This window comes from Anser anser (genome assembly GCF_964211835.1).
Source record: "Anser anser genome assembly, chromosome: 21".
Lineage (NCBI taxonomy): Eukaryota > Metazoa > Chordata > Aves > Anseriformes > Anatidae > Anser > Anser anser.
The window spans coordinates 8,169,965-8,197,964 of NC_139742.1; the positions used below are offsets into that span (position 1 = coordinate 8,169,965).

A 28,000-nucleotide genomic window follows, 5' to 3' on the forward strand; every position below is an offset into this window, starting at 1 on the left:
TCTTAGGAGAAATAATTCCACTTTTATTTGAAATGTTAATGATGCGAGGAAGACTTTCTTAAAAATAGTTTTTTTCCCCCCACACCCCATTTTACTGGTTTTATTTTTTTTAAATCAATACTGTGGAAAGAATACAGTAATATCTAGAATAAACCGCTTGCCCTTTTTACCTGTGTAGATCTTCAAGAGCTCTATCCAAAGAAACTCAAGTGTCATCATCAATATGTGTTAACTAGATCTTTGCCTAAGATTCCACAGTCCTGTTGATTATTCATCACAAGGACTCACTGGGCCCAAACAAACCTCATAGGCTTTAATCTGCAGTTCGTGCTGCCGCTACAAGAAAAGGATTCCAGCTGACAGAGCAGCAGCGAGAGCAAAACTCAAGGCACATTTGTATAAATGAAAGCTCTTCTGTTCCTATAAAAACAGGCAATAAAATATACAAAATAAGTAGAATTATCTCCATTCAACCAATGTAAATCTGCCTTCAGTCTTCCCTGAGGCACTAGTGGAACATGAGGAAGACTCACTGTTACCACATTTTCAACATTCACTCTTCACTATTAAATAAATTAGTCTTACTAGTGCAAAAGGGAGAAAAGAATTCTGGCTGTTTTTTTTTCCTTTTTGTGTGGGGACTTTTTTCATTTGTTTTATCTTTATTTCTTATTTTTTGCTTTGCTCCTGTTCTTCATAAAAAAAAAGTTACGTCACTAAGAAATATGCATTTGCACAAGGAAACAAGAGGCTATATATTTGCCAAGTTAAATCTTAAAATATTTTTGTATGCTGTACAAATATACATCATTAAACATTTACAACCTTAACTTCCTAGCTGACAAAATTCACTGCCATTCCAAGCAATGCAGCTGCCCATCTTTTCTCTTCAACAGCTCAAAGCTATAAACTGTCAGGTACGAAGTCCCCTTCACAATTAGGGACTGGATGTGAAATAAGATGGATCTACTGACAGTAGCAGTATCACTGTAACAGAGCTGTACCAAATATTTTAAAATACATTCTTTGCTAGATAGAAACTTGGGAATAGACTTTCAGTAATGAGCCATTATTGGAAGGTACTAGAAGTCAGTGAAAGGTCTTTCTTCGCTTGGCACTGTTCGAGTCTGTGTTCTCTGGTGGCAGCTCTGATGTTCTCCTCGTTAAAGCACGACAGTCTTTGTTCCCCTTACTGCTATGACATTGACCTCCTTCATTGATGGCTTTTGAATTGTCTTTTGGTAAAGGAGCTTTCCTGTCACCCTCTTGCTGAGCTGCATAAGGCAACATGGAAGGCGTGTCACATTGTCCCATTGTTTGCTGGGGCTTCTTAGAAGTTTCTGTTCTGGAAATCTGATCCCTGGAAGCTGAGGTCACGTCCAGACACTGTTGTGACGTTGATCCTGGATTGCTCTGGGCTAACCGACTGCTGTCTTTTGGGACCTGTTCCTTCCCTTTTGTTTCAGTCCTACTGGCCAGACTTGCCAGCCTTGGGTCCCGTGGTTTCTCTTGATCAGCAGGGAGCGCTGCAACCTCCACCGGTGAGGAGACACTGGCTCGCCTGGAGTCTGCAGCCTGAGCCCCCTGCAGCTGCTGTGGCCCTCTGCTTGCTTGCAGCGCTGCATGGCCGGGACCAGCAGTGAGTTCCCATGGGCTGCTGGCCTCATTCGGGTTTGCAAGCTCACCCCTCTTGCTGCCGGAAGAACAAGCCTGTGCTGGAGGAGCCTTCTTTGCCTCTACTTTGGTGGGTGGCTGCCCAGCACCCCACTTCTGTGCTGTTGGTTTGAGCTTCAGAATCTTAACAGCATCTTTCTTGTAGCTTTTGTCTGACGTCTTGACAATAGCACCTCTCCTCTGAGCATCCTGAATCAACTCATTCCAGTCTTTATTTTCCTTTAAAATAAAGGAGAGAAAAAGACAACCCCACCCACACCAAAAGAAAATATTTATCAAAAGGAAATCAACACATATGGACAGAGGTGTCAGAAGATGCACAACTCCTTTAATCAAGGTACCCAAAACGTAATGGAAATCACTTATGTTCCTTCCGGAATGGAAGGATCTAAAGTTTCTTGTGCAAAACTCTGGCTGCTGTAACACAAGGAAAGTACTTTCAGCAATCAGTGAACTAATCTTTAAGTGACAGTTTCTGTATTTATGCAGGCCGAGAGAGTTCCCTCAGAGCATGAAACGTGGTTTTAATGCCCTCTAGTGGTGTAGCTAACAACCCTTGACTCAGAAAAAGAATAAAAATCAAGTACTGTAAGATATTAAGTCTATTCAAGAGCACTCCTTGCGCATTTCATTCGGCCTTTATAGTCCGCCAAATATGTAGTTCTTTTCCAGAAATATCTGTTTCAAAAAGTACAACTGAAGACACCTCAAAAACTGACTTGACCTAAATGGGTAGATCACAGATGATCATCTGATTAACACTGTACCTACCCTGAGCGTTTTCAGTCTTCCAAGAATGAAGAGGCTGAATCTAGCTCGGGTAATTGTAACATTCAGACGCTGAAGACTTGCCAGAAACCTAAAAGACAAAACAAAATTAAGCTCCTAAAATACTTCTTGAAAGAGACTTGTAAGTTATAAGAAAAGAGATAATATTCAGCTTAAGTGAAATGAAGGTAACAAAAGCAGTTACAGAGAAAACAGTTCATAGCCAACTTCCAGATCCCACTGCAGCATCCCTGCTTCACATGCAGGGCTTTGCTTGAATTGCATTTTCACTCTTTAACCACTCTGATTCCTTGCAGGGAATTCCAGTTCTTTCCAACTCTTCATATCAATGTTTCCTTTCTTAGTGCAAATCCATTCAGTGCCAACTGCTGCTTCCTCAAATGTTCCTCAAAGTACAGAAGACATCAACCTCACTTCACCAATCAAGACTAAGTTTCTTTTTGACTTGAACTGAAATAGATTAATAATATTTAGCACGATTAATGGGAAATTTTTTGCTGAAATACTGAACACTGGACTTGAATATTTTATTTCAAAGGTGACCTGCACTGGAAAAACATGAAGGAAGACTTGCTTTGTCATGCTTCAAGATCTGAGAAGTACATTGCTTGCAGAAGAAAATTTTCATATTGTGATTATCAGAGTACCTAGCCTGTTTCTGTGGGATCACCAACCAAGGTACTAAAACCTAAACAGATAAATGTTTAGTGTATTCCTAAACACTGATTCCTCTTATGGCTTGTTTACCTAAGCTCCCAACAAATCTTCAGGATTTTTCAGAAAAGAAACACCAACAGTTTGTGAAACATTTCTTCTCTAATGAAAAAGCTCTCAAAATGCACAGCTTATTCTATACTAACAAAGTCTGCAATTCAAACCCAAGTTTTTGTACAACTTAATTTAAATAGGTACAACATCAATACCTGATACTGTGGTCAAGGCACTGAGACCTGCCATTCAGCAAGTTCACAACCCCTGAGCAAAGACTGCAAAAGTCCCAGAACCACCCCAGAGGATTTGGCCAGGGCATGAAAAAGGACAGAGAGGCAAGAAGAGGAGCAGATGAGTGGATCCAGCAGCACAGATGATTTAGTTCTATAGGTCTTCTGGTGGAGAAATGGTCTCAAAAGAACACTTAATATTCTTATAAGCTTTTAAAATTGAAAGATGACAAGATGATTGTCTCAGGAAAGGGAAAAAAATCAAAAACTTTGTTATTTCTTGAGAGTTTTCTGCTCTCTTGCAAGTTACCTTCAGAGTAAATTTAATACTGGACTAGCAACCTTGGAGACCAAAATACTTTGCTCATCTACAAGATGATCAGTAACGGTGATGCAAACTTTCCCACTGCACCTTGCCAATGACACCTGACCTTGTAACAGAGACGTCCAAGTCATCGGCACATACAGCTTCTAGGGCACTGTATTGCCAAAGCTTTATTACATAAACCTTCAGGGCAGTAAATTGGAAAGTTTTCTTCTGAAAGAACAGATAGAGGTTAAGTCCCAGGCCAGCCAAAACCATTGGCAGATTCTAGCTGCCTTCAGTTTCCAAACTCAATCAACTAGATTAAGACATCTCCAAAAAGCATCATTGCTTACTATACAGTTTGGGTCCTTTTCCTTCCCAAAGCAGCATGGGTCAGCACAATTACACGCCCTTTATCTAACAATTAGGAAATTACTATCAGAAAAGCTTAAATGGCTTAGCAAAACTTGGTGCAAAAACAAAGATTTCTGTTTATGTGGACAACTGTCGCATAGATTAACTTAAAAGCTAACACACTATAAGAAAGCACATTTCTACTGCCATTTTTAAACTAAATTAACAACTGCTGTAGCAGTTTGGGGGATAAACAGCTTACTTGGTATCTAGATCCTTCTATTTCAGATGGGAAAATCCTATATAAATGATCAAATCTGCAAGCTTGAATCAGAACTTTCTGCAAATCTCAACTCAAGCCCATTGCTCTGTGAATCAAAGATGCAGCTGCTCTGATCACACTCCTAACAGCCTATGTAACTAGGCAGCAGTACTTTTACAGACAGAATGCTACATTATCAGTAAAGTGACAGTCACAAAAAAAAGGATTTAATTTTAAGAGAGCAGCATTCTGAAAGTTACAATGTAGAACAAAAGATACAAAATACTGCAGTAGTACTGCAGATAAAAGTTCCCAAGACCGATCCTGCCACAACAAAACAGTGACAGGCTAAGACAGACAAGCAAATTCACCAGCATATAATGCAGAACAATGCTTAGCAATTTCCATGTCCCTTTTGTTTGGAGATCCCAATCCAGTAACATCAATTTGCGCATTACAGTAACTTCTAATCCTCTGGCTGTAGTGACTTGTTCTCTAATAACTTTTCTACTAATCATATTTAAAATACAATGGCAATATAGATGTAGAGTGTCATTAGATATGGGACTTGCAAAGCACTGAAAAAAGACATACCCAATTGATCCTCTAGTGCTGTTTGCCCGGACACACGTCACTATGATGCAGTCTTTCTCTCGTCCCTGGAATGCATCCACTGTATCTACTTCTCCTGGGCTGTTGAAGAAAAAAATATCGAACAGTTAAGTTGTTAGTTGGATTTTTAAGCAACACGCTGACGCAAATGCCCTAAACTATTCTGAATGATCAACTGTCAAAATTATCCAGACCAAAGTTTCTGATTCTAAACTTGAAAAGATTTAATGTATTTACATAAAGGAAGATTTGCTTTTCTGAGGCCAGGATCATTGCTGAAAAGCTGTTTGGTTCCACATAGGTTGGAACTTTATATTTTCTTTCAAGTCTGCTTTACTCAAAAAAGCAATACAATGAAAGCACAAATACAACCAGTAACTAAGAAAAGGCCATGTCAGTTTTAAGAGGAAAGGCTTGGAACGTCCCCGTCTGAAGGACTAACCAAGTTCCGATTTTGGCAGTATAGAGAGAAGTTTGAGAGTTTTTGCTGTGATATTAAGAGGATGAAGAAAGAACCAGCATGCAAGAGCTAAGACCCATTTGAAACCTCATGGTTTCTTTACCTGTTATTCTTAAACACTCTGTCCAGTTCTTCTTGAATTTTCTTCTTCTGTGCGCTGTAAGGGGTAATTATTCCAATGCGACGAAGACCCAGATCCTTCCGTTTTTCTTTAATTGTTTTAATTAATTCTATCACCAGCTTCACTTCCTGGGGATTACTAAAAGACCTAGACAAGAAAGAATGGAAACATTAAAGAATTATGTCTGACAGCTTTCGAATTCGACTCTTTAGCCCAACTGGAAGACAAATTGTGAGTCAAAGACCCTATTTTGAACTTTTGGAACCCCCTTCATGTATGTGCTCAAAGACCTTTCCAACAGGCCCTGACAAGGGACTAACAATGAGAAATGCTAGCAGTGAAGGGCTACGTGTCATGTTCCCTTAAAATTATGCAGCTTTGTTTGCCTTACAGAATATACAAAGGGGAGGACTGAGCATGCCATCTTCTGGCCTTACCAAGGCATGCAGCTGTGAAAAGCAAACGACTGTTTAAAAAAATAATCAGAAAGTCAAACTATTACCAGAGTTAGCAGAGACTGTCTGCTAGATGCAAGTGAATCCTGACAGCCAAATCAGGATTAAAACTAGTTTCATATAAAAATTAACACCTGCTTTTAGTAAAAAAAAAAAATAAATCCATAAATTAAATCAAATTGAAAATGCAGTTCTAGTTCCCAATATGCATCAAGTAGCAATACAGGAAAGAAGACAATGCTTCTGCAGTTAACTGATGCTCAGCAAATCTAAAATTTGGTAGAGTGGATTGCAGGACTTACTCGTTGTCTCGCTCCTCATGACCATCTCCTACATCAAAAACAAGATAGGGCTGGAATGGCCAGTCTGAAGAACATCTGTTCTCTTCTGTTGCTCTGTAAATAACAATCTTAACACTAAGTAACCACAAAAAACCCTAAAAACTGATACATTATTTCTTATCAGTATAAGTTACCAGCAACCTTCAGCTTTTATCCAGAGTCCTTAATTTTCACTGTTACCTGCATATACTGAGACCTAAAAATCAACTCCGTGTAGTAAGGAATATGCTCCATTGTAAGTGAACTAGTTAACTTAAGTATCTAGCATTAAAAGACAAAATGCAGGTTGTCTTCCATTAAGCAACTTCACCCACAACCCCAAGAGTTTTTAGACTAGAAAAAAATGCCGATTTGAAACCCTTCTCTGAAGTCCCCCCTGCACAGAAATCAGAACGGAGCGCTACTCACTTGTCTGTCTTTAGAGCCCTTCCATAAACATAATTGGATGGGAAAAGGCAGATGTCAGGGTGCATCCTGTACTGCACAGTCAGCTGCACAACTGGCAGACTTCGTAAAACATTCTTCTGCACTTGCTCTTCCAGGTGTCTGTGCAGGCGTGCCATCAAGGACTGGTCGTAGCCATAATCTTGAGCTTTCTGCCAGAGAGAAAACGTGATTTCTGTGGAATTCAGTCCCAAACTAACACTAGGAATTTGCTTTCTGGACTTGAAATCATTTGGTATTTTCTTTTGAAGTTCTAAATCACTGATTAAATTACTTGCACTTCAGTTTATTTGTCTTACTAACTCGCTAGGTATCGCCAGCATAAATGTGAATTTTGTCAGTGTAGTCTTCAGCAAGAGAACTTTCCTTTCTGAGTCATAACATACTAAAATTTGAAGCGCAATAATAATGAAAAGCAAGATCTTACAGGTGGGATCTCTCTAAACAAGCACTCAGCATCCAGAAAATTTGTGTTTCTAGAAAAGGCAGTCTGCTTTAACTCTTTTCTTTACCAGTTGTTCAAAACACCTCCTTACTGTTGAATACAAGAAAGTGTTTCTGTATTTTCATCCTTAGAAGGCATCTGTAGGGTGAGGAAGTCCCCACACAAACAGGTAGCGTTCATCCTCCATTCCTTAAGGAACGTGATGCTGGCTGAAGCTCACATAATGATATAACAGAGCCTGCAGCAACAAAATCCATCACAAAGCACTAAGCTGCACTGAAGTTTGTGTTGTCGTAGCTGTTCTTACTGGTGTATGAAATTAGTTTGAAGCTATGCCAGGTAAGCTACGGAAGTTGCACCCACACTTATACATTAGCTTTACTCAAACATCTGAAGGCAGCATTGATACGGTCTCCGCGTAGCAGACTAAACAAGAATTACTTGGCAGTGTAAAATGCGGTAATCTGATACATACTGTGATGTGCCTCCAAAGTTGTCTTTTACCCTTTTATGTATTTTTCCTACTGTTCTTATATTATACCCAACAGATAGTAAGAAAAAAGTTTGAACACTTACTTCTGATTTTACAGTAGGAGGGAGCTGTCTGGGATCTCCAACAAGGATGAGTTTATTACAGCGATGAATCAGTGGAATCAGCGTTTCAACCTCACAGGACTGCCCTGCCTTTTATATACGTAAACAGGACAAAAAAGTAGAAGTTGTAAGAAAAAGAGTGGAAGCAAGCATGGTAAGTTTCCTGTAATACAGCCAGAATTAACTCTGGAATGCTTTTTAAGTTTTCTAAAAAAAAAAAAAGAAAAAAATAAATAGAAGGATTTTTCCCTGATGAAAACTCCAAACAGACTTTTATTACTAAATAGGCAGAGTTTTCCAAACGTAAAAATATAACCCAACCATGTAAACATCTCTACAGCATCACTTCAGCCACAATTTTTAAGTAAAAGATGTCTGCCATTAAAGCACCAAGGAAGTCAGCAGAAGAAGCAATTAGTAGTTACTTTTTCTTCTCATTGCGCTACGTGGCAGGACAGGCTGGTTACCAGATAAAATGTGGGGATGAGGCAGTCAACCCAGAACATATTATAACAGCAGCCAGTCTCAAGTAACCTAAGCAAAGAACAAGGCAGACTTTAAACGTGGAACAAGCTGCAAGTCTAAATAGCTTTACTGACCTCATCCACGATGACACAGCTGAAAGGATCAAGTCCTTGCCGCCAAAAAGCATACTCCATGAGATTTCCCCCGCTTGTGCTCAGCGTGCAGCAGATTATGTCGGACTCCAAGATGATATCTGCCTGTACTTTCTGAGAGTGTCCCCGAACCTTCAAGTACAACAGAACACCATGTCTCCTCTTTTCTTTTAGTGTTTTTGAATCAACTTAGAGCAATTTCTAACTGCCTGGACAATTCTAACTGCCAAACAAATCATTTGTATACATCAACCCAGTGGAACTCATCTCCATGACTACAAACAAAAGTTGCAAAAGTCAGCTTGACTGTTACTCTCACTTCAAAATCACAGATTTGTGCTGTTGGGGTGGCAAACTAGAAAGAATCCCTTTACCTCTACCTTCTAGACACATCTGTGAGCAAAGTTTAGTTTGCCATCCCACTCGTTGCTCTGAGCCTCCACAACCCTGAGGGTCAGCATATTGTCAACCTTTGATTATCTTTTGCAGTTTTTGCTACTCAGCCTTAACGTCTGTTTTCTATCAGTACCGACTTCCACTTCCAAACCTCTCTCTTTCCACACCCAAAAATCTTCTTCAGCCACCACTTTTCTTAGAAAGGCTTAAACATATCTCAGCTCCAGTAGGACCACAAGGGACTTGAAAGCAGGGACAAAGATAGATCCTAGTACATGAGGATAGTGAGTACATTTTTATCATCTCCTTTGTGCAATATGCTGTATTTCCTTTTAAATTCACCCTCATCTGTTAAGAGTGAATCATCACATCCATTTTTTCCCCTCCCCAAAACAGAGCCAGAGCGCACCTGTATCTCACACCAGACTAAACATAACTTGCTCAGCTTATCTCCTTATCTCAGCTTATATCCTTATCTCTTTACTTACTACTTGATTTACAAAACGCTCCCAGCTACGTCAAATCCAACTCTACACCACACCACAATTAAAGGATACCGAGTATACAAATACATTAGCTGAGGTTTAATCAAGAGCTGCCCTGAAAATAAATTCCTACCTCCTTTAGTTGAGAAGCAAGCTGTTGTCTCTCCTTTGAAAGTCTGCCAATTTCATCATCTATCATTTGATTCTATGTAGGCAAAAAAAAAAAAAGAAACCACATAAATATCAGGGATAATTAACACATTTGCTATACACCTTTTTTTCCTTCCATACTCAATACTAGTCTCACATTTCTGTGCAACTAGAAAAACGGTTTACCATTAAAAAAAAATCTACAATTTCAACATAAATGCCTATTTTTAAAGCAACTAAATTGAAAATTCCAAGTGTAAAACATATCCCAAAGTCTCAGATATTAGGTTGTCTTACTACTTCCATGTGAACAAAAACAAAGCTTTGAAGTAAACAATGACTTTAAATCATTAAGCCTTATAAATGTGGTTACACTGAAATTAAGTGGTGATAAAACCAAAAGATGACTATTCAGCCCTAGAGCCATAGGTTCGATGACTGAGCAGCTGAAAATACTAGTGTAAACAGACAAAAAAATCCATGATATGAAACTTCCTCATTCCATTTCAGACATGGCTTAAAGGAAGAGTTCTTTACTCTTGCAATACAATTTTGAATATAAAAAAACACGAACAGGATTAAAAATACTATCATCTTATTTATTACCTCTCTCTTTTCACATCTGTGCATGGCACGCTGACGAGACAGCATGTCCAGCTTTTGATCCAGAGCTGCTTTTTTCTTCTGAATATCCTGGTCACGGTCACCTGGCTTTCGTTCTACAAAAAATGAAGGAAAACATGTAGAGGGAATACAACAACTGTTACAATAACAGCATTAAGTCATTAAGAATGAATAGACAAACTCATTTTTTGTCGCAGTTTCCCTATTATAACCTTATTTGGGGCACTAAAATGAAGACAATACACTTTTCTTGATTCCAAGTGTAGCTCTCGAAAGCTGCATAACTGGATTGTTTAAAAGTGATGGCTTTAACACACATTTTAAAAAAAACATACAAAACTTAGCATTGCTTAATTTCTATGCTTTTGCTTAAATTTTAGGCTGTATGTAAGTTGACATTTTCCCAATAAGACTGAGAAAAATAATGCTTATGAAGCACTGTGGTATGACGTGCCATGCTGCGGAAAAAAAAAAAATATTTTACCCAATCTACCTTCTTAAAGAGCACATCGTCCCAAGTGCACCAGGTACATAACATCATCCAGAAAACTGAAGGAAAGTCTGATTTGCATGTTACTTACTCATTCTGTGTTCAACTTGCTTGTCCAGGCTAAAACCCCGGACTTCACTGTTGATCGATTTTTCAGCACCCAGTCGCACTAATTTGATATCACCACAGTTTCCTGTTTACAAAATCAGAGTCAAAAAATGTTTAGATTTCTCTAAGCACCTTTTCACTTTGGTTTGAGAAGAAAAAAGAAAATGTAATCATATCATGGATACCAAACAAGGCTTTTCCTTTTCTGCTTTTCAGGGGACCGCAACAATTTGTACTAATCTAAATGCAGGAACAGAAAAATTCAGTAATTCCATACTGAGAAAAAGAGATGTTGCCTATGCTTTAGTTGTGCTTAACGGTTAGGAATGTTATCTTGAATCAACAAAACTACCTCTTATTCTCAGGCTTCTTATCTAAAATGTACAGAATTCCTAAGTTAGAAAATATTAGAGAAGTACCGTTTAGTAATGCAATTGGTATGGAATTAACTTCTGGTTAGAAAGAAAGTTCCCACCACCACCATCACAGACTAGATACCTTGCTCAGAACTCATCTGCTTTGTATTAGCCACAAACTAGAAGGTGAAAAAAGTGAAAGGTTCCGGCATGTCAAAATTTTCAGATCGTTTAGGGTGATAAGTGAATTCCAATTTTATTCAATACCATAGTAGTACTGTGTTCATATCCTTAAGGGGTACTTAAGAAGTAGTGACTTCATATTAATACTAAGAGAAAAGGGGCAATGTCTACATATAGACAAAGTACAATTTATTCTTTTTTTTAAAGTATACCTTTCTGAAAAACAAATTAAAATCAACAACAGTATGCATGCCAGTTGTGTTCTGCAAGAGAAAAGAGCTGCCTACAGCAACACAGAAGTATTATACCTAATCAATTGTTCCAGTTTCTCCTTCTGGTTTTGTCTGTCTAACATAGAAACAGATTTTTTTTTAAATAAACCATACCCAAAGGCTCTTGTCTGTTTTGGCATTTTTCCTTAAATGCAACGATGATCTTTTTCATGAGTTCATCAACTGCAGCATTGGATGGTGCACAAACTAGAAAACGGTTTGGCTTGATCTTGGAACTTGTTTTTTGAGTTGTTTTCTCATTCCTAGTGTTCTGTAGATTAATTAACAATAAACCAGAATAGGCTCTTTAGATTGTTTTCACTCATATTTTAAAAGCCAGACTGTATACTCATCTTGATCAGCATGCAGAGAATAGGTACTATTGTAATTTAATGTCTCTTAAAGCATACCTGCTGTTATTCAGTGTAAGGCAAGTCAAACATATAAATACTATAAGCACAAATTCCCTTCAACAATTATCTACTTGATGAATCCATTGAATGCTAACGTGAAAACAACTAAATTGGACAGGTCAAATAACACCCTTTAAAATACCTTAGTATTTTGATGTATTAATGTAGCAAATGTTAATACTACCAATTTACATGTTCAGCAAGAATGTTTTCTTCTAATTTTACCTTCTAAGATCCGTAAAACAAGTGTTTTCCAAAATGTCCAAAAGGTGTTATTTCCACCATTACAGCTTATTCAGTGCTGGTTTAATTCATTCAGCTTAACGAATTACACGGCTAGCAATTACCAGTGTTACACTTCCATTCAGCTATCACTGACTTCTATCGGGAAACCACACACCAGCACGATGAACACATCATATTCACCTACCCCTCTCAAGACACGAGACAGAAGTCCAACTATGGTTTTTGATTTCCCGGTTCCAGGTGGTCCATGAATGAGGCAGATCTTGGGAAGCCCAGGATGTTGCTTTACCATGGCATAAGCTGTCTCAATGGCTCTCTTTTGGTCTTCATTGTATTCATTCATGTAAAATGCCTGAAGGAAAAGACAAGAAAGAAAAATAATGAATTACCTAATCATGATTAAGCCTTCCACGCTCATTTTATATATCTTCAGAATGTTCCCCACCCCCTAGCTAAGACTCAAAAACTCAAAGGACAAAGCTTTTGATTCTACATTTCCTCTAGACTTATATCCGGTTCTGACTCAAAAGCGGTGATGAAGATTTTGTCTCCTCTACAAGACTTTAATTTGCATTACCTTCCCCATACTAAGCCTTATTTCCTGAACAGACTCCTCTACCTCTAGCAAGGGAGGGGTAAAAAAGAGAAAGCTGCTTACAGTGCAACAGAAACACCTGAACAAGTTCAGCCTTCTTCTTTATCCAACCAATCAACCAACTCTGAAAAACAGCCTGACTCAGTGCTTTTTTAAACTGGACTATTTGTACTTGGTTGTCTCCAAAATTAGCATGCAAAACCAGTTTTGCAGAACTCTCAGAAGCCAAGTGCCCACTTGCCATTTTTAACTATTGCTTCTCCTAGGTCCAGAACTTACAGCACTTTCCGAAGCTACAGGCAAGTCTCTTGGACAGAAATCATTGTAACTTGGATTTATGATGGGTTTAGCCAGGGGACTTCTGCTCAGTAGTAGTAGACCTTTGAATGTTCGTTGTGCAGTCACTAGGGAGCCGACCACTACGCACTTCACTTGTTTATTTATGAAGAACGACAAATTGCCTCGAGTTTGCACAGAAAGATGACAGACAGTATACGGTTCCTTTTGTCCTAAAGTGGGGAAAAACAACAACACATTAATTTAAAGAATGTTCAAAATGTTAACTGGAAGATATTCAAACAGGTTACGCAAAGAATTTGTCAGAATCAGGTGCTGCCTTCTATTAGATAGAAAACAACTAATTCTCGGGGGAAAAATACTGCTCTGTGAAATGGCTCTGATCATATCAGTCATTCCATTAAGCCAGACCATCGATGTTTTCATCAGGCAGCCCCTATTGTGATACTTAGGAAACCTGGTAGTTCACAGTGCCAGTTAGACAAGATTGTGAAGGTTTTATGCAATTATGTCACAGCAATTCATGGCACTTCGTATCGTACAGTACTGCACTCCTGAAGATGCATGCACAACACTTACTCATTAGTTTCTGCTGTAACACAAAGTATTAATATCTTCATTGAAGTCCATACAAAATGCATGAAAAGCTGGTCTGCAGCCTCAGTTGCTGTTTTGTTGGGTGGTTTTTTTTTTTAATAAAGCTTCTAGCACAAAATAGGCATGCTGCAGTGAAAAAAAACAATCTATTTCCTCCAAAGTAATTGCTATACTACAACCCTCTTCAGCCAGCTTTAACAAAAATAAAAATTGTACCTGGAAATGCTAGCCCATCTACTTACTAGTTAAACAGCCAGATGCACGGGAAAATCGTGTCACAAGACCAACGTGATTCACTAGATGGTCCTCCATCTCGCCGTCTTCCCCAAAGGTGTCTTTGCTCTTTTGGACCACCAAAAAGATTAAGTCATCCTCCTTTGGATGAAGCTGCTTTGCCAAATCACTTTCTCGAAAATGAGCTACCCAAAACACATTTAAAAGTTAGAGCTGTGCCTGTTTTCCTTTTACAACTACTTCTTGACTAGTGAAATGGTACAATTAACGTTATATATTTCAGTAATACCTACACCTGATAACTTTTGAAAGCTATAGCAAAATTCCATCCTTATGAACTTCATCCTGCACTCTTCAAGCTTGAACTTTGTAAAGGCAGAGCAAGTCAAGGAGAATTTTATTTACTAAAAGAAGTTACGTGGTGAGGTGGATATAAAACCAGGAGGTAGTACCACCCAGATTCCTACTACAATGCTGCTCCAATTCTATGACTCAAGACACCACTTTCAGAGCAGAAGAACTCTGGCAGCAAACAAAATGTGTCAGGTTAGCCAGGTGTCAGGTGCTAGGAAATACACCTTAAATTCACCCAGTGAATCTACACCCGTATTTTAAAAAAGAAAAGTTAAATATCAGGGCAAAAAATAAGCTGTCACCCAATCTTCCTAAGATTCTTTTATATTCACATAAGCAAATTGCCAAAGGTACTCATGCTTATGTCTTGTACTTATGTACTTACGTCATGTACTTATTTCTACCTCTATGTGCTAGCTCATTAATAGGCACTATCTACTTGAAAACAAAAATAGGGTTTTAATTAAAATAATAATTTAAAAATAAAGAAAAAATAACTTACCTATAAAATCTGCCGTATTCAAGTCTGCACAGAAGTTCTGTAAGTGGAAGTAGTAACTCTTCTCTCTCGTCTTCTGGTTTTCTACCCACTCTTGTGCCAGCTGCATATTAGAAAGTAAAAGGACATAAAAATACTTAGAAGGGTTTAGTGATTCAGAAGCATAGCTTATCATGACTCAAAGAGTAAAAATACTAGGAAGAAATAAATTAAAGCTAACATACTGTCAAAGACATAGAAAAGTCTTACCATTTCCTTTCAGCATATGCATACACATTACATATAAACTCATACACAGCAAGCAAAATGCTTTTCTTTTTCCTGTCATTTTGAATATACCTTCCTTACAAATCCCTTCAAAACAAACATGGGTTTTCCCTGCCTTGCATTTTCACCTTAAATACCAGCATCATCCTGATACCGTCTTCATTTTTTAACATATTTCTACTGGAGAAGTAATGCAATGACTGAGCCTAAAAGCATACAGATTTTAATTGAAGAAACAGTGTTTTCTATTAAACTATAAAATTGAGTTGTTTCAAAAAAAAATACTTAGATTAACCTACCCTCCCACATAAGTTCTCAACATGAATCAAAACATGACATTCTTATTCTTTTACAGAAGCTGTAATTGAAAAACAATTTCGAAACAATTTTTGTTTCTAAAACAAAAATTGCTGTTTTAAGCTTTAAATACTATAAAGAGGAACAACTTTCTTTTTTCCTCCTTTTACATGTTACTGTGGATGGGTACAAAAAAAGCCCTTGTTATTTGCCCTAAATCATTGCTCTATTCAGATGTGTATCTGAACTGACCAAGGTGACATGATTTTCAGAACATAAAGAAATGTTTTACATTCCCTGTTTATCTCTTTCCAAAGTTTACTAGGGTTAATGAAAAGAAACCAAGACCTAGATAGCTACTTACTGTTTCAAAGGCATTTAGCATCATCAAGGGGAAAAATGTATTAAAGTAGTCATTGTATCCCTGAAATCTGATAGGAACAGAGGCCACTATGGATTGCAGGAGATTACTTGGAGGTCCAAACTGGCTGGAGTTCACAAACATTTCGTAAGTCCACTTTAAGACTTCCTTGACAAAAATACTGTGATCACGTTGCTGAGCACCAAGAAAGGAAGAATATTCTTCTCGGACAGGCCTTCTAGACATATTTGAAGCATTGTTGGTATGTACATTTCGTGACTGGAGAACATTTCCAGAAACACAGGGTTGAGGAATATTACTGGAACTTGGAGTCTTGAATGTTTGATTTCCTGTTGGTAGAGCCTTTACATTTGGTGGTCTTACCACAGGTTTTGCTGTGTTCACTTTGTTTTTTGGTGTTGGTGGTTGTTTTTTAACATCTTCGAGATCCTTGCTGAAGGCTGCATTCCGCGAAGAACTTACCGAACTGAAAATTTTGGTAGTGGAAGGCTTTCGTGTTTTAGGAGGTGGCAGGGCAGGCGGCTTGGCAAACAAGTGATCTGATTCTGAATTGGTGGATGAATGTTTACTACAGTACTCTCCTGTTTTTTCCACTTTTTCCATACAGTCTTCGTATTTACATTTCACAGTAGTCGAGGGTTCATTCTGCTGAAGCTTTTCAGCAGTTTCTACTTCCATTTCCTCTGTTTTTTTACTAGCAATAGAAGTACCTTCAAAATCTTCCTCCTGGGAACACAATTCCATATCCACAGGATCTAACTGAGTTAAAAATAAATCATCATCCTCCTCCTCACTGTTTTCACTTGGTTTACATCCGTTTTCATTTGATGTTACCATCTCAAACTCAGGCTGGACAATGCAACCTCTTTCTGAAGAGCTATCTTTATCTCCAACAGCTGCAGCAGAACACAGACTTGAAACCATAGGTACCGGAGAAACCACCACATTGCTATCCTTTGTTTTTCTGTTTGAGTCTGAAGAACTAGGCATTTTCGAGAGATGCGTGGTTTGCACAGCCTCCTTCTTCCCAGAAACACTTTTAATTTGTTCTTTTTCACTGGCAGAGGGACAATAGGTCTGCTCCATTTTTTTCTCTTTTTGCATTCCAACAGCTCCTTCAACAGGTGCCCCATCAAAAAAATTAGCCTTTTGTTTCACAGACTTTGTATCCATTGTGCTAACTTTTTTGCCTCTGCTCTCAGAACTTCTGGCAAAATTTTTCACTCTAACATTTTTGTTGGGCCTTGTCTGCCTTAAGAACTGAAGATCTTGGCAGGCTAGCATTTTTTTGTTATTTTTTATAGACAAACTCTGAGGTGCAATTAGTTTAACCTTCTGCTTCATTGCAATTCCAACTTTCCCTGCAGCTTTACCATAGCTACGCAATTGAGCTAGACTCTCTAAAGAGCGCTGGGACAATTCAAATGCTTTGCGGGGTGCCTTTTTCAGCCCAAGTTTTTCTACAGTTGACGTTGGTGCAGGACACTGACGAACTTTCTTCGGAGGAACCACAGCTGGTAACGTCCTGCCAGGTTGAGCATTTTTTGATGTAATTTGAAGCAGTTTTTTAGTTTGTGCTGCTTTAAGAGCCATTGTTTTAGGACTTCTTTGGATGGTTCTTGCCACCTTAGATTTTGCTGTATTCTTACGTGGGCTCACAGTATTTTTCTTAAGTGCCAACTTCGAAGCTAAAGTGATGTTAGAAGTAGATGCTCTGGGTTCAGTCGATTCTGCATTCAGACCAAAGTCTTTGTCAACAGTGCTTTTGTCTGTAAAATTCTCCAGTTGATCTTTTGCATCTCCTTTACCAGAAGATTCTTGCAATGTTGAATTAGCTACTTCTTCTGTATTATCAGCTTCTTTCGGACAAGAAATATTATTTATCTGCTTTTCTGTCGAGTCTGCTTGTTCCATATCGTCATCACTTATGTAATCTGTATCATAACCCCATTCATTTGTGTGATCCTTCACTGAGCTATCTGAATGACTATTATCAACCGATGTTGAAGCACAGTCTTGTTTATACTCTTGAGTTTCTTCCATGCTATACGCTTGAGTATCCTGCCAAACTGAAAAGACATCAGCTTCTGTTTCAAACTCAAAGTACTGAGAGTCACAGTCTTCAAGTGGCAAGGGAGAGCTTGGCATCTTCGATTCTAATGTATTATCTTTAACATCACGCTGCACTTCTGATAAAGGCTGTTTTTCAGGACACACATTTTCATTCTTTGTTTTTGTTTCCTCTTCGACAGTGACACCTTTTTCTTCATCAGAAGAGTCTGAAATTATAATGACTTCATTGTCAAGGCAATCCGCATCACAGGGAGACTTGTTACTCTGGGCATCGTTGGAAGACCTTACAGCACCTTTCACTTTCCTTTTAATATCACATACATTATGATGTATTGAGCTTTCTTGATTTGAATCGAAGGGAAAATTGACGCCTTTTGCATATGCAGCTAAAGATAATTTACTAAGATCTGCATCAAGCTGTGAGTCTGTTAAAGTATCTTCAGAAACCATCCTCGCAAAATCCTTCTCTTTCTTCCCCAGTGAATCGCTGTCTCTCCTGAAATATTTTGAAAATACTAACTTGTCATTTGATTCACTCTTTATTGCTAGTGGACTGATCAGAGCAGTGTTGGATACATCCCCCTTACTTTCAGAGCTAGATGGCACATGACCACTCGCCAAATTTTTACCTTTACAGCATGTCTTTGAAATTTGACCATTGCAGTCATAGTTAACTAAGTCACCTAAGTTAGCCTGTCCCTGGTCTGAAGTTTGCATGGCAGGGTCTTTCTTAAACACAGATGTCAAAAATGAACTTGATTTTTCTTGAGTGGATACTTTTTGCAGTAAGGTGTCACTAATCCCTGAAAGCAAAACATCGACGCTTTTGTCTTCTTGCAAGCCAGGCTCATTTTTAGAGGAGCTGAGGCAGTCCAATGGCATCTCTTTTGTCTCCTGTTTAACAGGAACCATTCTGTATTGAAAAGCACTTTTCTCCTGCATACTTTCAAAACTCCTTGAATTATCTGCTGATTTTCCATCTTCATACATGGTATTCACTCCCTGATGTTTAAAACAATCTTTTCCGGTGCACAGACGACCAGTGCAACATACACGTTGGTCTGCTTCCGCTGCGCTTGTTGCTGAACTGGAGCTTTTCAAATCTTGTGGCGCCACTAGAGGCATTAGTCCTGGAGGCCATTCAGTTTTCTGTACCTTCATTTTCAAACTCCTAAGCCTATGTGCATCTACTTTAAACTTTGATAAGGAACCAAGAGACACATTTTTCTCCTTTACATCTGAACTGTAAACACATTCTGGAGAACCACCACTACTTTGAGCAGACAGACGCATTGGTGTTACAACAGGTTCTGCTTCGCATTTGTTTTCCAGCTCTCCAGGTCTTCTGAAATCCGAACACTGGGCATTTGGATTAAAACACCAATTATCCATACCACAGTTCCCTGACACAAGATCATTGTTCCTATTTTCCTTAACTTTCCCATATGTTTCTGTTGTGAAAGAGTTCTGTTTGCATTCCTGAGGTGTCATGTCATTAGGTTCCTTTTTAATATTCACCGATAGGCAGTTCATGGATGTCCAAGATCTTGAATTTCTAGGTGCATCTTTACATTCCTCTTCCCATGCACTATTTCTTCTAGTGAAAGAGTTCTCTTGACAATCTTCATCCCCACCTTCCTTTGCCATGAAGGCAAATGGTGAACAAAGGCCATCTCTGCCATGTACACCCATCTTATATCCATCACCAGGTACAGACTTCTCTTGCTTCACAGAAACAGTAGGCAAAGTTGTAGAGTTTGCATTGTTTTCCACAGGTACAGAGGCATTTAACGCTCTGCCCTTCATACTTCTTATAACCTGCTTTAAACACATTTGTAATTCCTGAGTTTCTTGGATGTTCAGCTGCCAACCTAAAGACAGATTTCCTCGCAGAAGGAGATTGAGTTTGTCTAGGTATTTCTTGCAAAGAGCATGCTGACCGATTTGATAGCCTTCTCTAAGAAGGCTGCGTATCAACTGTACACAAGCGTGCTGCACAGAGTTAGAAGCCTGTAAAGATGGACTTCTCGCATGGCTTCCAGATGCTTTTTCAGCGCACCGTGTAAATGCTATTGCTGGAAGCTTAGCACATCTCACCACCGCTTCCACCCATTCTTGTGAGCTAATCCACAGCAAATGCAGGCACTTTTTATTTCTGTGCAGCTCAATAATTGAGACCAGGATCAAGAGAAAAAATTCAGAGACTTTGTCGCACTGCCGGATTCTTTCATTGAGAATATCTTTGATTTCCGAGCAGAGGTAGTGAATGACCTCTACTATGTATGCTACACCCAAGTCCTTGAGATCCATAAGTGACTGAACAAATGGGATGAACCACAGAAATGTGCTGTGATGAACACGCATATCTCTGCCAATATCAGATTGAAGCACACTAGCCAGTGTTTGCATATCTTCATACATATTAGGGCAGTAGTCTGGACAAATGGCAGTTTTCCACCCAGTATCCTGAAAAAAAAATTACCATGCATCATTATTCACATCTGCACAGTTTAATCTGCCTATTTGTTTCCTAACCGTGTTACTTTCTCTCAAATATGTTAATTGATAGCAGATCTCATATCATAAATCAAAATTAAATGAAAGACAAGAAATCAAGATGGAACAAACACAAGAAAAATCAGTTCTTAAAGAGTAACCTAAGAAGTAAGTGCAGTGTTGGATTTCCTTTAAAAATAATTTAGAACCCTCCAAATATATTATCATACTGGCATAATTTAACCTCAGATAATCAGGTACACTACATTTAACGCCTTTAAAAGATATTATAAATACAATGTTCCAACATTAAGAGAAGAACACACAGATGTTTCTTCTGCTTTTGAAAAAACAAAAAAACAGCACTACAAGTTATGACAATTTTGGAGAACATTTTAAGTATAACACTACATGCCATTACTTCATATTCAATATATATATTTTTTTTTTAAGTTGCTGATTGAGTTTTTGTATTTTACTTTTTGTTACTCAGTATTGTACTTGAATTCAGAGTGTTCATGGAGGTACCAATGTTTGTTTCAATCTCAATACCAGTTTAGGGGCTTTAATAGTATCTCTGCCCAATTCACAGACACATTCTTCTTTCCTCTCGTAGCCTGAAAGTACCAGGCAAACAAGGAAGTGGCCACATTGGCTGCTCCTTAACGCACACAATAGTGACTTAATATTCTTGATTTGCAACATTATGAACATTACCAGTAGAAAGTGAACATTTCCTTCCATATATTATAGATGATTTAAATTGACAGTGTCATTCAGTGATCAGAGTTCAAAAAGCAAGGCAATCAGATTTTTAATACCTTTTGAGGCTTTTCTGTGTTATAATTATATACAATCTGACTGCAAGTAACCATTTCATCATCATAGTCTGGCTCCGGTTCAGGTTTTGTCCTAAGAAGAAATACAAAAAAAAAAAAAAAAAACCATGTCATTTCACTGAAAATTCTGTAATTCTCATAATTCTGTCAAGAGTCTCATACATGACACTCTTCTTTAAACTCAAGTGCAAGTTGGTTATAACACTAAGCACTGAACGGTTAGCAGCCCTCCTGATTCAGGAAAAAATCCTGAAAAGTATACCAGGCATCAAGTAGTCAAAAGGAAGTAAGCATATTTTTTGAAGTAATCTCAAGTTTTATTGGCCCTACCTCAACTTTTCATTGCTTGAAGCTGGCACGACCTGATTTTCCTCCTTGCCACTTCCCTCCCCCTAGCGTAAATTAAGGCAGCACCAACAAGGAAACCAAGACCAAGCTGCTATGTTACCTGATATTAAAATCATAAAATCATAAAAACTGTTCTAGTATCTTACTGAAACTGACCTCTTAAAGCTATTGCGTATATTTTTTATTTCATTGTTGTAGCTCACGCTGTTGATAATGGTTTGAAAGGCTTGGACAGGATCAATAAGCTGACCCCATACTTTAGATCCGAGCTGATCCAAAATAACCATGAAACAATGCAGCGCTGGCCAGAAGGGGTCAGTAGAATCATCTGAAACATACAATAATATTGGCAAAAATTGAAATGCAAGAGGCCTGCACATTCTTGGACTAAGCTCAAGGTGAAATTAGCGGTTTTTCATTGTTTAGGTGTGTTTTTTACTAAACACTAATATAAGTATGTAAGTTGCAACTATGCTTTTTAACCCAGAGAAAGAAAAAGGAGGAGGAGAAAAAAAATCAACTTCACTTATCCATACAGACAGACACTGGTGCTTGTCGTATTTAATCAACAGGAACCTGGATAACTATTATTAGCATTTCCCTACTCTATAAAACGGATTGTTCCACACTATTTTTTTGCCGTGTTATTCTAAGAAGCAAGTACTACTTACATGCTGTGACAATTTATGTTTCAAATTTAAGATAGAAGCAATTCACTGTCCTTCATCTGTGTTAATCCTTCTTTATATAAGGTGAGATGATATCTTATCCTCAGACATACTAAGCTTTTAAAGACCTAGTTATTTTCTCTAAGAAGCAGCCCCACTCTTGAATTCATGTGCCGTTCTAGAGCTAAGCTATGGCACACAGGCTACAAGGACAGCACAAGGGCTACCAGTCTAAATTCTGAAGCCTACATTTCCATCTCTAAAATTGGTTCCCTAAAAATCAAATGCCTAGTCAATCTGGGCTTGCAGTAAAGCTCTGGAAGACTCATCATCATCTGCCAACAAACAACTCTCAGAACTTTCCTGACACGTAGGGTAGCTGGTAAATGCCTTGCAGTTCTTGGCACTATTAACATTTGCTAGGCAACTCATAGGTTCATCCTCCTTTTGTTACCATTGCTAATTATTTCTTAATTTAAAAGGCCTACGTTGCAAAAAAGATGATAAAAAATGCAGAACAATCACAGCTTGAAATCAAGATATACGTACAAAAAAAAAATCTCCAAGTTTCTGAAGAAGCTGTTAAAAACAAGTTTTCAGTTTTCCACAATACATTGCAAACGTTTGCGGAGTGGGACACGACAAAAAGGAAGGATAGACAAGATGGACAGAAAAGTCAGTTCTTTAAGCCAGTTCAAACAAGTCAAAAGGTGTTTCTCTATTTTAGGGCTCAAAATAGAATCTTCAAGCCATAGTGAAACGTTCACTCCCACACAACCTGTATATTACATGAAAATAATGTGGTAGAAATGATTAATTTGTCCTCTCAAAGCACTACCATCCTCTCTCCAACAAGGAGTTTGTTTTGAATGTAGTTTTACAGTATTTTTAAGGATTGTCCAAATATTGCAAAATATTAACCATCTCCCAGAAGAGAAATAAGCGTCATGGCTGAGATTTTATCAGCTCAGCACTACACTGCTAAAAATGTCCTCAACTAAATGATAAAGTTCTATAGAAAATAACAGAAAATGATAAAGGTGAAAAACAGACCAGGAACTGCTTTAATCTCAGCAGCCAAAATTAGTTACCATCTGCTTCTTTCTCCATGGTGTGAAGTATTGACTGCATGAAATCATTCTGTTTGTCTGGGCCCAGCAACAAGGAGTCCATAGCTTGTTCTTCCAGCACCGTGAGCAACATACAAATCCCTGAAAAACAAACAAACAACCTATTTCTGAAAATTTGTCCAAGTTTCATCAAATCAAAGCACCACTAGTTTCCAAACATCACTACCAGTGTAACACTTGACCAAAGAGATCAGCAGCAGTGTGAAACTAAATACCACCTCACTACTGAAGTTGTGCAACGTTCAGTTTTCCCATTTGACACTCCCCAAAATAAACAGCATCTACTTGAAACAGTAGAGCTCTGACTTGAAGTGCTTACCAGATGACAGTGGTTACAGATAAGAGTTCATTTCTGATCAGAAATACTCACCTAGCCAATAGTTCTTGTAGTTGGTAGTATCATATAAATGAGCAGGCAGAAGGATGAGTTTACCCTTTTCAATCATTGAAGAGCTGTAAATATCTGGACTTTCAAAAAGCCCCAACTCAATGACTTTAAACAAGCAAGCCAACACTTCCTGTAAGTCATAGTAGTCATCCCTGTCAACCTTCCCTAAATTCCTTGCAGTTAGAATGGCCCACCGACGAATCTAAGAATTAAAACAAAAAACATAAATCAAGTACAAATTAAGATCACAATGCTGAACAATTAACAGTCACTGCTACTACAAACAGGACACCGTATTTTTTTAAACCAGTATTTATTATTTGCATAACCGTATACTACAACAACAACAGTTGAGTTGTGCAGTTGGAAGAGGACACTTGCCACTTCTTGTCTAGGTGGAATCATTCTCTGAGCTGAGAAGCTCTAAGAAAATACTTGCTGAAACTGAAGTTAAGTACAATACTACTAAATCTTTTACCATTTCTAAGGGCAACCTGAAATTCTTTACTTCACAATGGTGTCCAAGCCAATCTTAGAAACAGTACAACAGTCTTCTGTATTTCAGTAAGAGTAACTGCGCTCCTACTGAAATCTCATTTTTGTTTACACTCTTCAAGAAAAAGACAGATCGACCATTTAACATTCTGAATGTGAACACTTTCTTATCTTTTTGTTAAAAATAAGAATTTGTTCTGATGTTATTTAAAACTAAGTTTTAGCGGAACAGAAAAAGTAACTTACCACTTCATTCGGGTGTACCAAAAAGAGATAAATTCCTGGATATTTTTCAAAGACCTGAAAGGAGTCGTGACTACGTTCCATTCTACAGAGCACTTCTACACAAAGCTCACCTAAAAGGAGAAACACAGTTACAGTAAGAACTTACTTATAAGCTCACACAACAAAAAACAAATTCAACTACTTGATAAAAACAAAAAAAAAGGTACTTTGGTTTAGCCAATATTTGTTATTTTTTATCTCCTACAATACAAACAGCACCATGCCTTCCAACTATTTGCTATAAGATACATACTGACTTTCTCATGCAGCAGCAGATACGGGTATTTCAGTATTTCTAGAAGGGGCACTCGCAGGTTATTCTCAAAATCTGGACCTACGTAACCAGACAGCTGTGTCTCTCCATTCTCATCCACTATAAATAACTCATCATCTTCTCCAGCTTCTTCTTTCATGGATTTTCCTATGTGGGCTATGAGACGGGATGTTTCCAATTCCCACAAAACCTATTCAGAAGAGGGGAAAAAAGAAATATAAGATTTTATTTTATAAGGAAAGCAAGTAAGGACATTTATTATTATATGCAGAAACCCTGACTAGATTTTCGAAACCTACAATTTCATTTTGAAAAGTTTCTTTCCAAGCATGCTGTGAAAAAGTTTTGACACGGAATTCAGATTGCATAAATCACAACATTCTCACTTCAGAAATAAGATTATAAAGTGATTAAAGAAAAAGAGAGTGGCAGTCAATCTTCAAGCTTTTTTGTATCTCTTAAACAGCTTCAATAATTATTTCAGGCCATAGATTACACATAAAAATTTTGTTCCATTGGCCAACATAAAGAAGCTCACGGTACAGAAGAGTCATACTCCAAAATAGGGAAAAAATGATTTTAAGACATTGTCTTCTCATGTATTTTACAATGTATCAGTGGAAGGGTGTAACCAATACAAGCAGACTGACTGCCTTGCTGAATATTTGTACAGGATTCTTCTCACATAGTATTAGCCATCTAAAGCAAGTGCTCCTATTAGAAATCGAGTTATTTCCTACAATCAATACAAACACAAAGGCACCTTCAGTGGTCCAGTTGCCCCAGTCTTTGCTCAGGTGAGATTGCCCTCCACAGATATGCATGTTTGTGGACTTCAGAGAAATCTGGCTTAATTTGAAGAGCACCTGCACTACAATTACTTAGCTATGAACGTTCATTTTACATACATATATACACATGCACCATACACATGAAAATAAGCTTTCCAAAATATGAAACTTGATGCTAATGAACAGCTTATAATAAGAGTTTTGGAACGTTTTTGATTGTTTTTAAATTACACAGTCTCACATGCTTGCTCACATGATCACAGCTCTGAAATTCATTGTCGCAACCATGAATGAGAAATGAAAGCAAAACCAGACAAGGAACAAATCTGAAACTGAACAGAAACTGAGGAAAGGAAGAAAGAAAACACCTTACAAATAGAGCAGTTTGTTTGGCAGCTGGTCTCTTCTCTTTCAGACCTCAAATCACCACACCATGAACAAGGTTCAAACTGTAATGTCTAGTCAGAAACTTGCCAACACCCTTTTAGTTACTGCTAATTTGAATATATGCAAAACAAGCGGGTCTTCTCTTGTAACCCAGTACAAAAAAAGCACGGATAATGCAAGATACCATATTCCCCCAAACCAGTAAGACAATCTGTGCACAAAGCTCCCCCGTACGCTGAGGCCAGACCCCAGAAGCCCCTTCTGAAATTTTCCTTCACTTCCAAGTTCTCCTTGCTCAGTCAAGTGCAGGAGTGAAAACACTTGATTACCTCATGCAAGCTTTGCAATTTCTCCCTTGCTTTGTGGTATTCAACCACACACTCCAAGCAGTAACAGAGGTCATCGTTGGATCCTTCAAGATCTTCCGGGGACAGCCGTCCAGAAGCATAGCACTTCAGGTACTCAGTGGCATCGGGACCACTGGGCGTACACCATCGACATGTGCTCATTCTTTAGATGGAAAGAAAATGATCAACAGAAGACTGAAGACAGAGCGGCCAAGCACTTCCCTTCAGCCACAACAGTACCTCATTTTCAAATGTAACGAGCGATGCAGTGATTCATGCAACTCATTAGCTGCGCACCTGCTTATGCTCTTGGCTGCTTTTATATCACACAGGCAAGTGCAATTAAACAAAGAAATACAGACTAAAGCATTAAACGAAAGTTACGGGAAAAGGTCTGCTGCATGGCAAACATTATAAACAGAGCACTGTGAAGAAATCGCATTACACAATTTTCAAACTACCGAACAGCAATGCATGAAAATTTGCTTTACGTACCAGAAAGCCCCTGTTCAAGCTTGTGCACTTTCAAGAAGCACAATGCTAATTTTCAATCTGTCACTTTGCTGATACCTACGAAATCTAGGTCTAGTAAGTACAACGTTTAATTGGCTTTTTTCTTAGTCTGCTACTAAAATTTATAGGTCAACAAATCCCTGTTGTCAAAAAGGGAACGATATTTATGCAGAGCTTTCCAGTCTTTATTATTATCGTGAGAAAGCATCATAAAGCCCTCACCACAACCTGCATTCTTCAAAAGCAGTTTCTTCACCAAAAAGCACTACGGGCATCCCAGATCACACCAGTCTAAAAAACTCAGAGTACTGTAAAAGTATGAGCACTTGGAGTGACTGTAAAAACTGAACAGTGGCAATTCACTGGTATTTACCACAACAAGGAACGCAAAAGAAGAATCAAGATAAAGCTGAAAGATGCGTGTCCTCACGTGTAACACACCCAAAGGAAAATAAAACAGAACAAGAAAGCGATGTGGTTGTTTACCTTTGGAAAATGATGGGACTTGCTGTGCAGGTGTTCTCCGGTCACATGATGGAAAAAAACCGTGTTGCCCTGCAGCTAGTGATGGGGGTTGACGCCTTCAGCCATCCGTGCCCTGGGTAACCGTAACAACTCTATTTCGGAGACCTTGAAGAGAACGGTAACCATCAGAAATCGGCTCAGCTGCTGTGGCATTCAGAGGAATAGATTTATCTTCGCGTTAAACCGACCCTTTGAGGTGCAGAGCGCCCTTCACGCCTAAGCCGCCCCCCTTGAGACGCGGGCAGGGCGCTGCCGGCCCCGCTTTGTGCCGGCGGACCCGGGAGGGCCAGGGCGCAGCCCACCAACAACCGCTGGGACACGGCCCGGCGGGACGCCAGCGGCACCTGCGGGAGCAGGCGGAATCCCCGCCTCCCGGACACGCTTTAACGGCCGCCCGCCGCAGCGCCCGCCCTGCGCGGCCCTGACAGGAACCGGGGGCGGCTTCCCACCGGCCAGGTGCCGCCCGAAGCCCCTCACAGGCCTCCGAGGGATCTCCGGAGAGCGGTGCCCGGGGCCAGACCGGGCCCGGCTGCACCTCCCCGGGAGCCGAGCGCAGCCTGGAGCCCGGCCCGCGGGGTCAGGACCAACGCCGGGGCCGGCCGCGGCTCCCTGCCCTCACCTCAGCTCCCCTCAGCCGCCACCGCCCCCCGCCATCGGCCGCCCGCCGCCGCCGCCGCCCCCGAGCACTTCCGGGCCGCGGCCGGAAGTGGGCGCTGGAAAACCAGGGCGCGCGGGGCAGGGGCGGGCTTCCCTCGATGCCCCGCCCCTTCCCGATGCCCC

General features: G+C 39.2%; 1 protein-coding gene across 3 annotated transcripts; it reads right to left on the reverse strand.

Moving 5' to 3' along the window:
• Positions 1–2: 2 nt before the first annotated feature.
• Positions 3–27,993, reverse strand: SETX (senataxin). 3 transcript variants are annotated; one of them, XM_083807143.1, is made up of 26 exons: positions 27,840–27,993; positions 27,182–27,325; positions 26,165–26,345; positions 24,637–24,847; positions 24,345–24,454; positions 23,586–23,805; positions 23,177–23,296; positions 21,574–21,745; positions 21,052–21,142; positions 15,644–20,200; positions 14,719–14,818; positions 13,871–14,047; positions 13,014–13,243; positions 12,324–12,491; positions 11,595–11,751; positions 10,653–10,754; positions 10,054–10,166; positions 9,431–9,502; positions 8,399–8,548; positions 7,782–7,889; positions 6,725–6,912; positions 6,278–6,370; positions 5,503–5,667; positions 4,922–5,020; positions 2,446–2,533; positions 3–1,893 (listed from the first exon to the last, which is right to left on the reverse strand). In XM_083807143.1, the coding sequence occupies exons 3-26, from the start codon at positions 26,342–26,344 to the stop codon at positions 1,090–1,092; spliced, it is 8,475 nt and encodes a 2,824-aa protein (XP_083663269.1). In that variant the 5' UTR covers position 26,345; positions 27,182–27,325; positions 27,840–27,993; the 3' UTR covers positions 3–1,089. The 3 variants fall into 3 exon arrangements, with proteins under 3 accessions (XP_083663269.1, XP_083663270.1, XP_083663271.1); XM_083807144.1 differs by lacking the exon at positions 27,840–27,993 and adding an exon at positions 27,409–27,814; XM_083807145.1 differs by lacking the exons at positions 21,574–21,745; positions 23,586–23,805; positions 24,345–24,454; ... (2 more) ...; positions 27,182–27,325; positions 27,840–27,993.
• Between the last annotated feature and the right edge of the window lie 7 nt (positions 27,994–28,000).

Coding starts and splice junctions, on each gene's coding strand:
- SETX (XM_083807143.1), bottom strand. CDS start 26,344: ATGAGCACATGTCGATGGTGTACGCCCAGTGGTCCCGATGCCACTGAG. Junction 24,848..26,164: donor AATTGCAAAGCTTGCATGAG/GTAATCAAGTGT, acceptor TCTTCTGAATAG/GTTTTGTGGGAATTGGAAAC. Junction 13,244..13,870: donor TGCATCTGGCTGTTTAACTA/GTAAGTAGATGG, acceptor TCCCCACTTTAG/GACAAAAGGAACCGTATACT.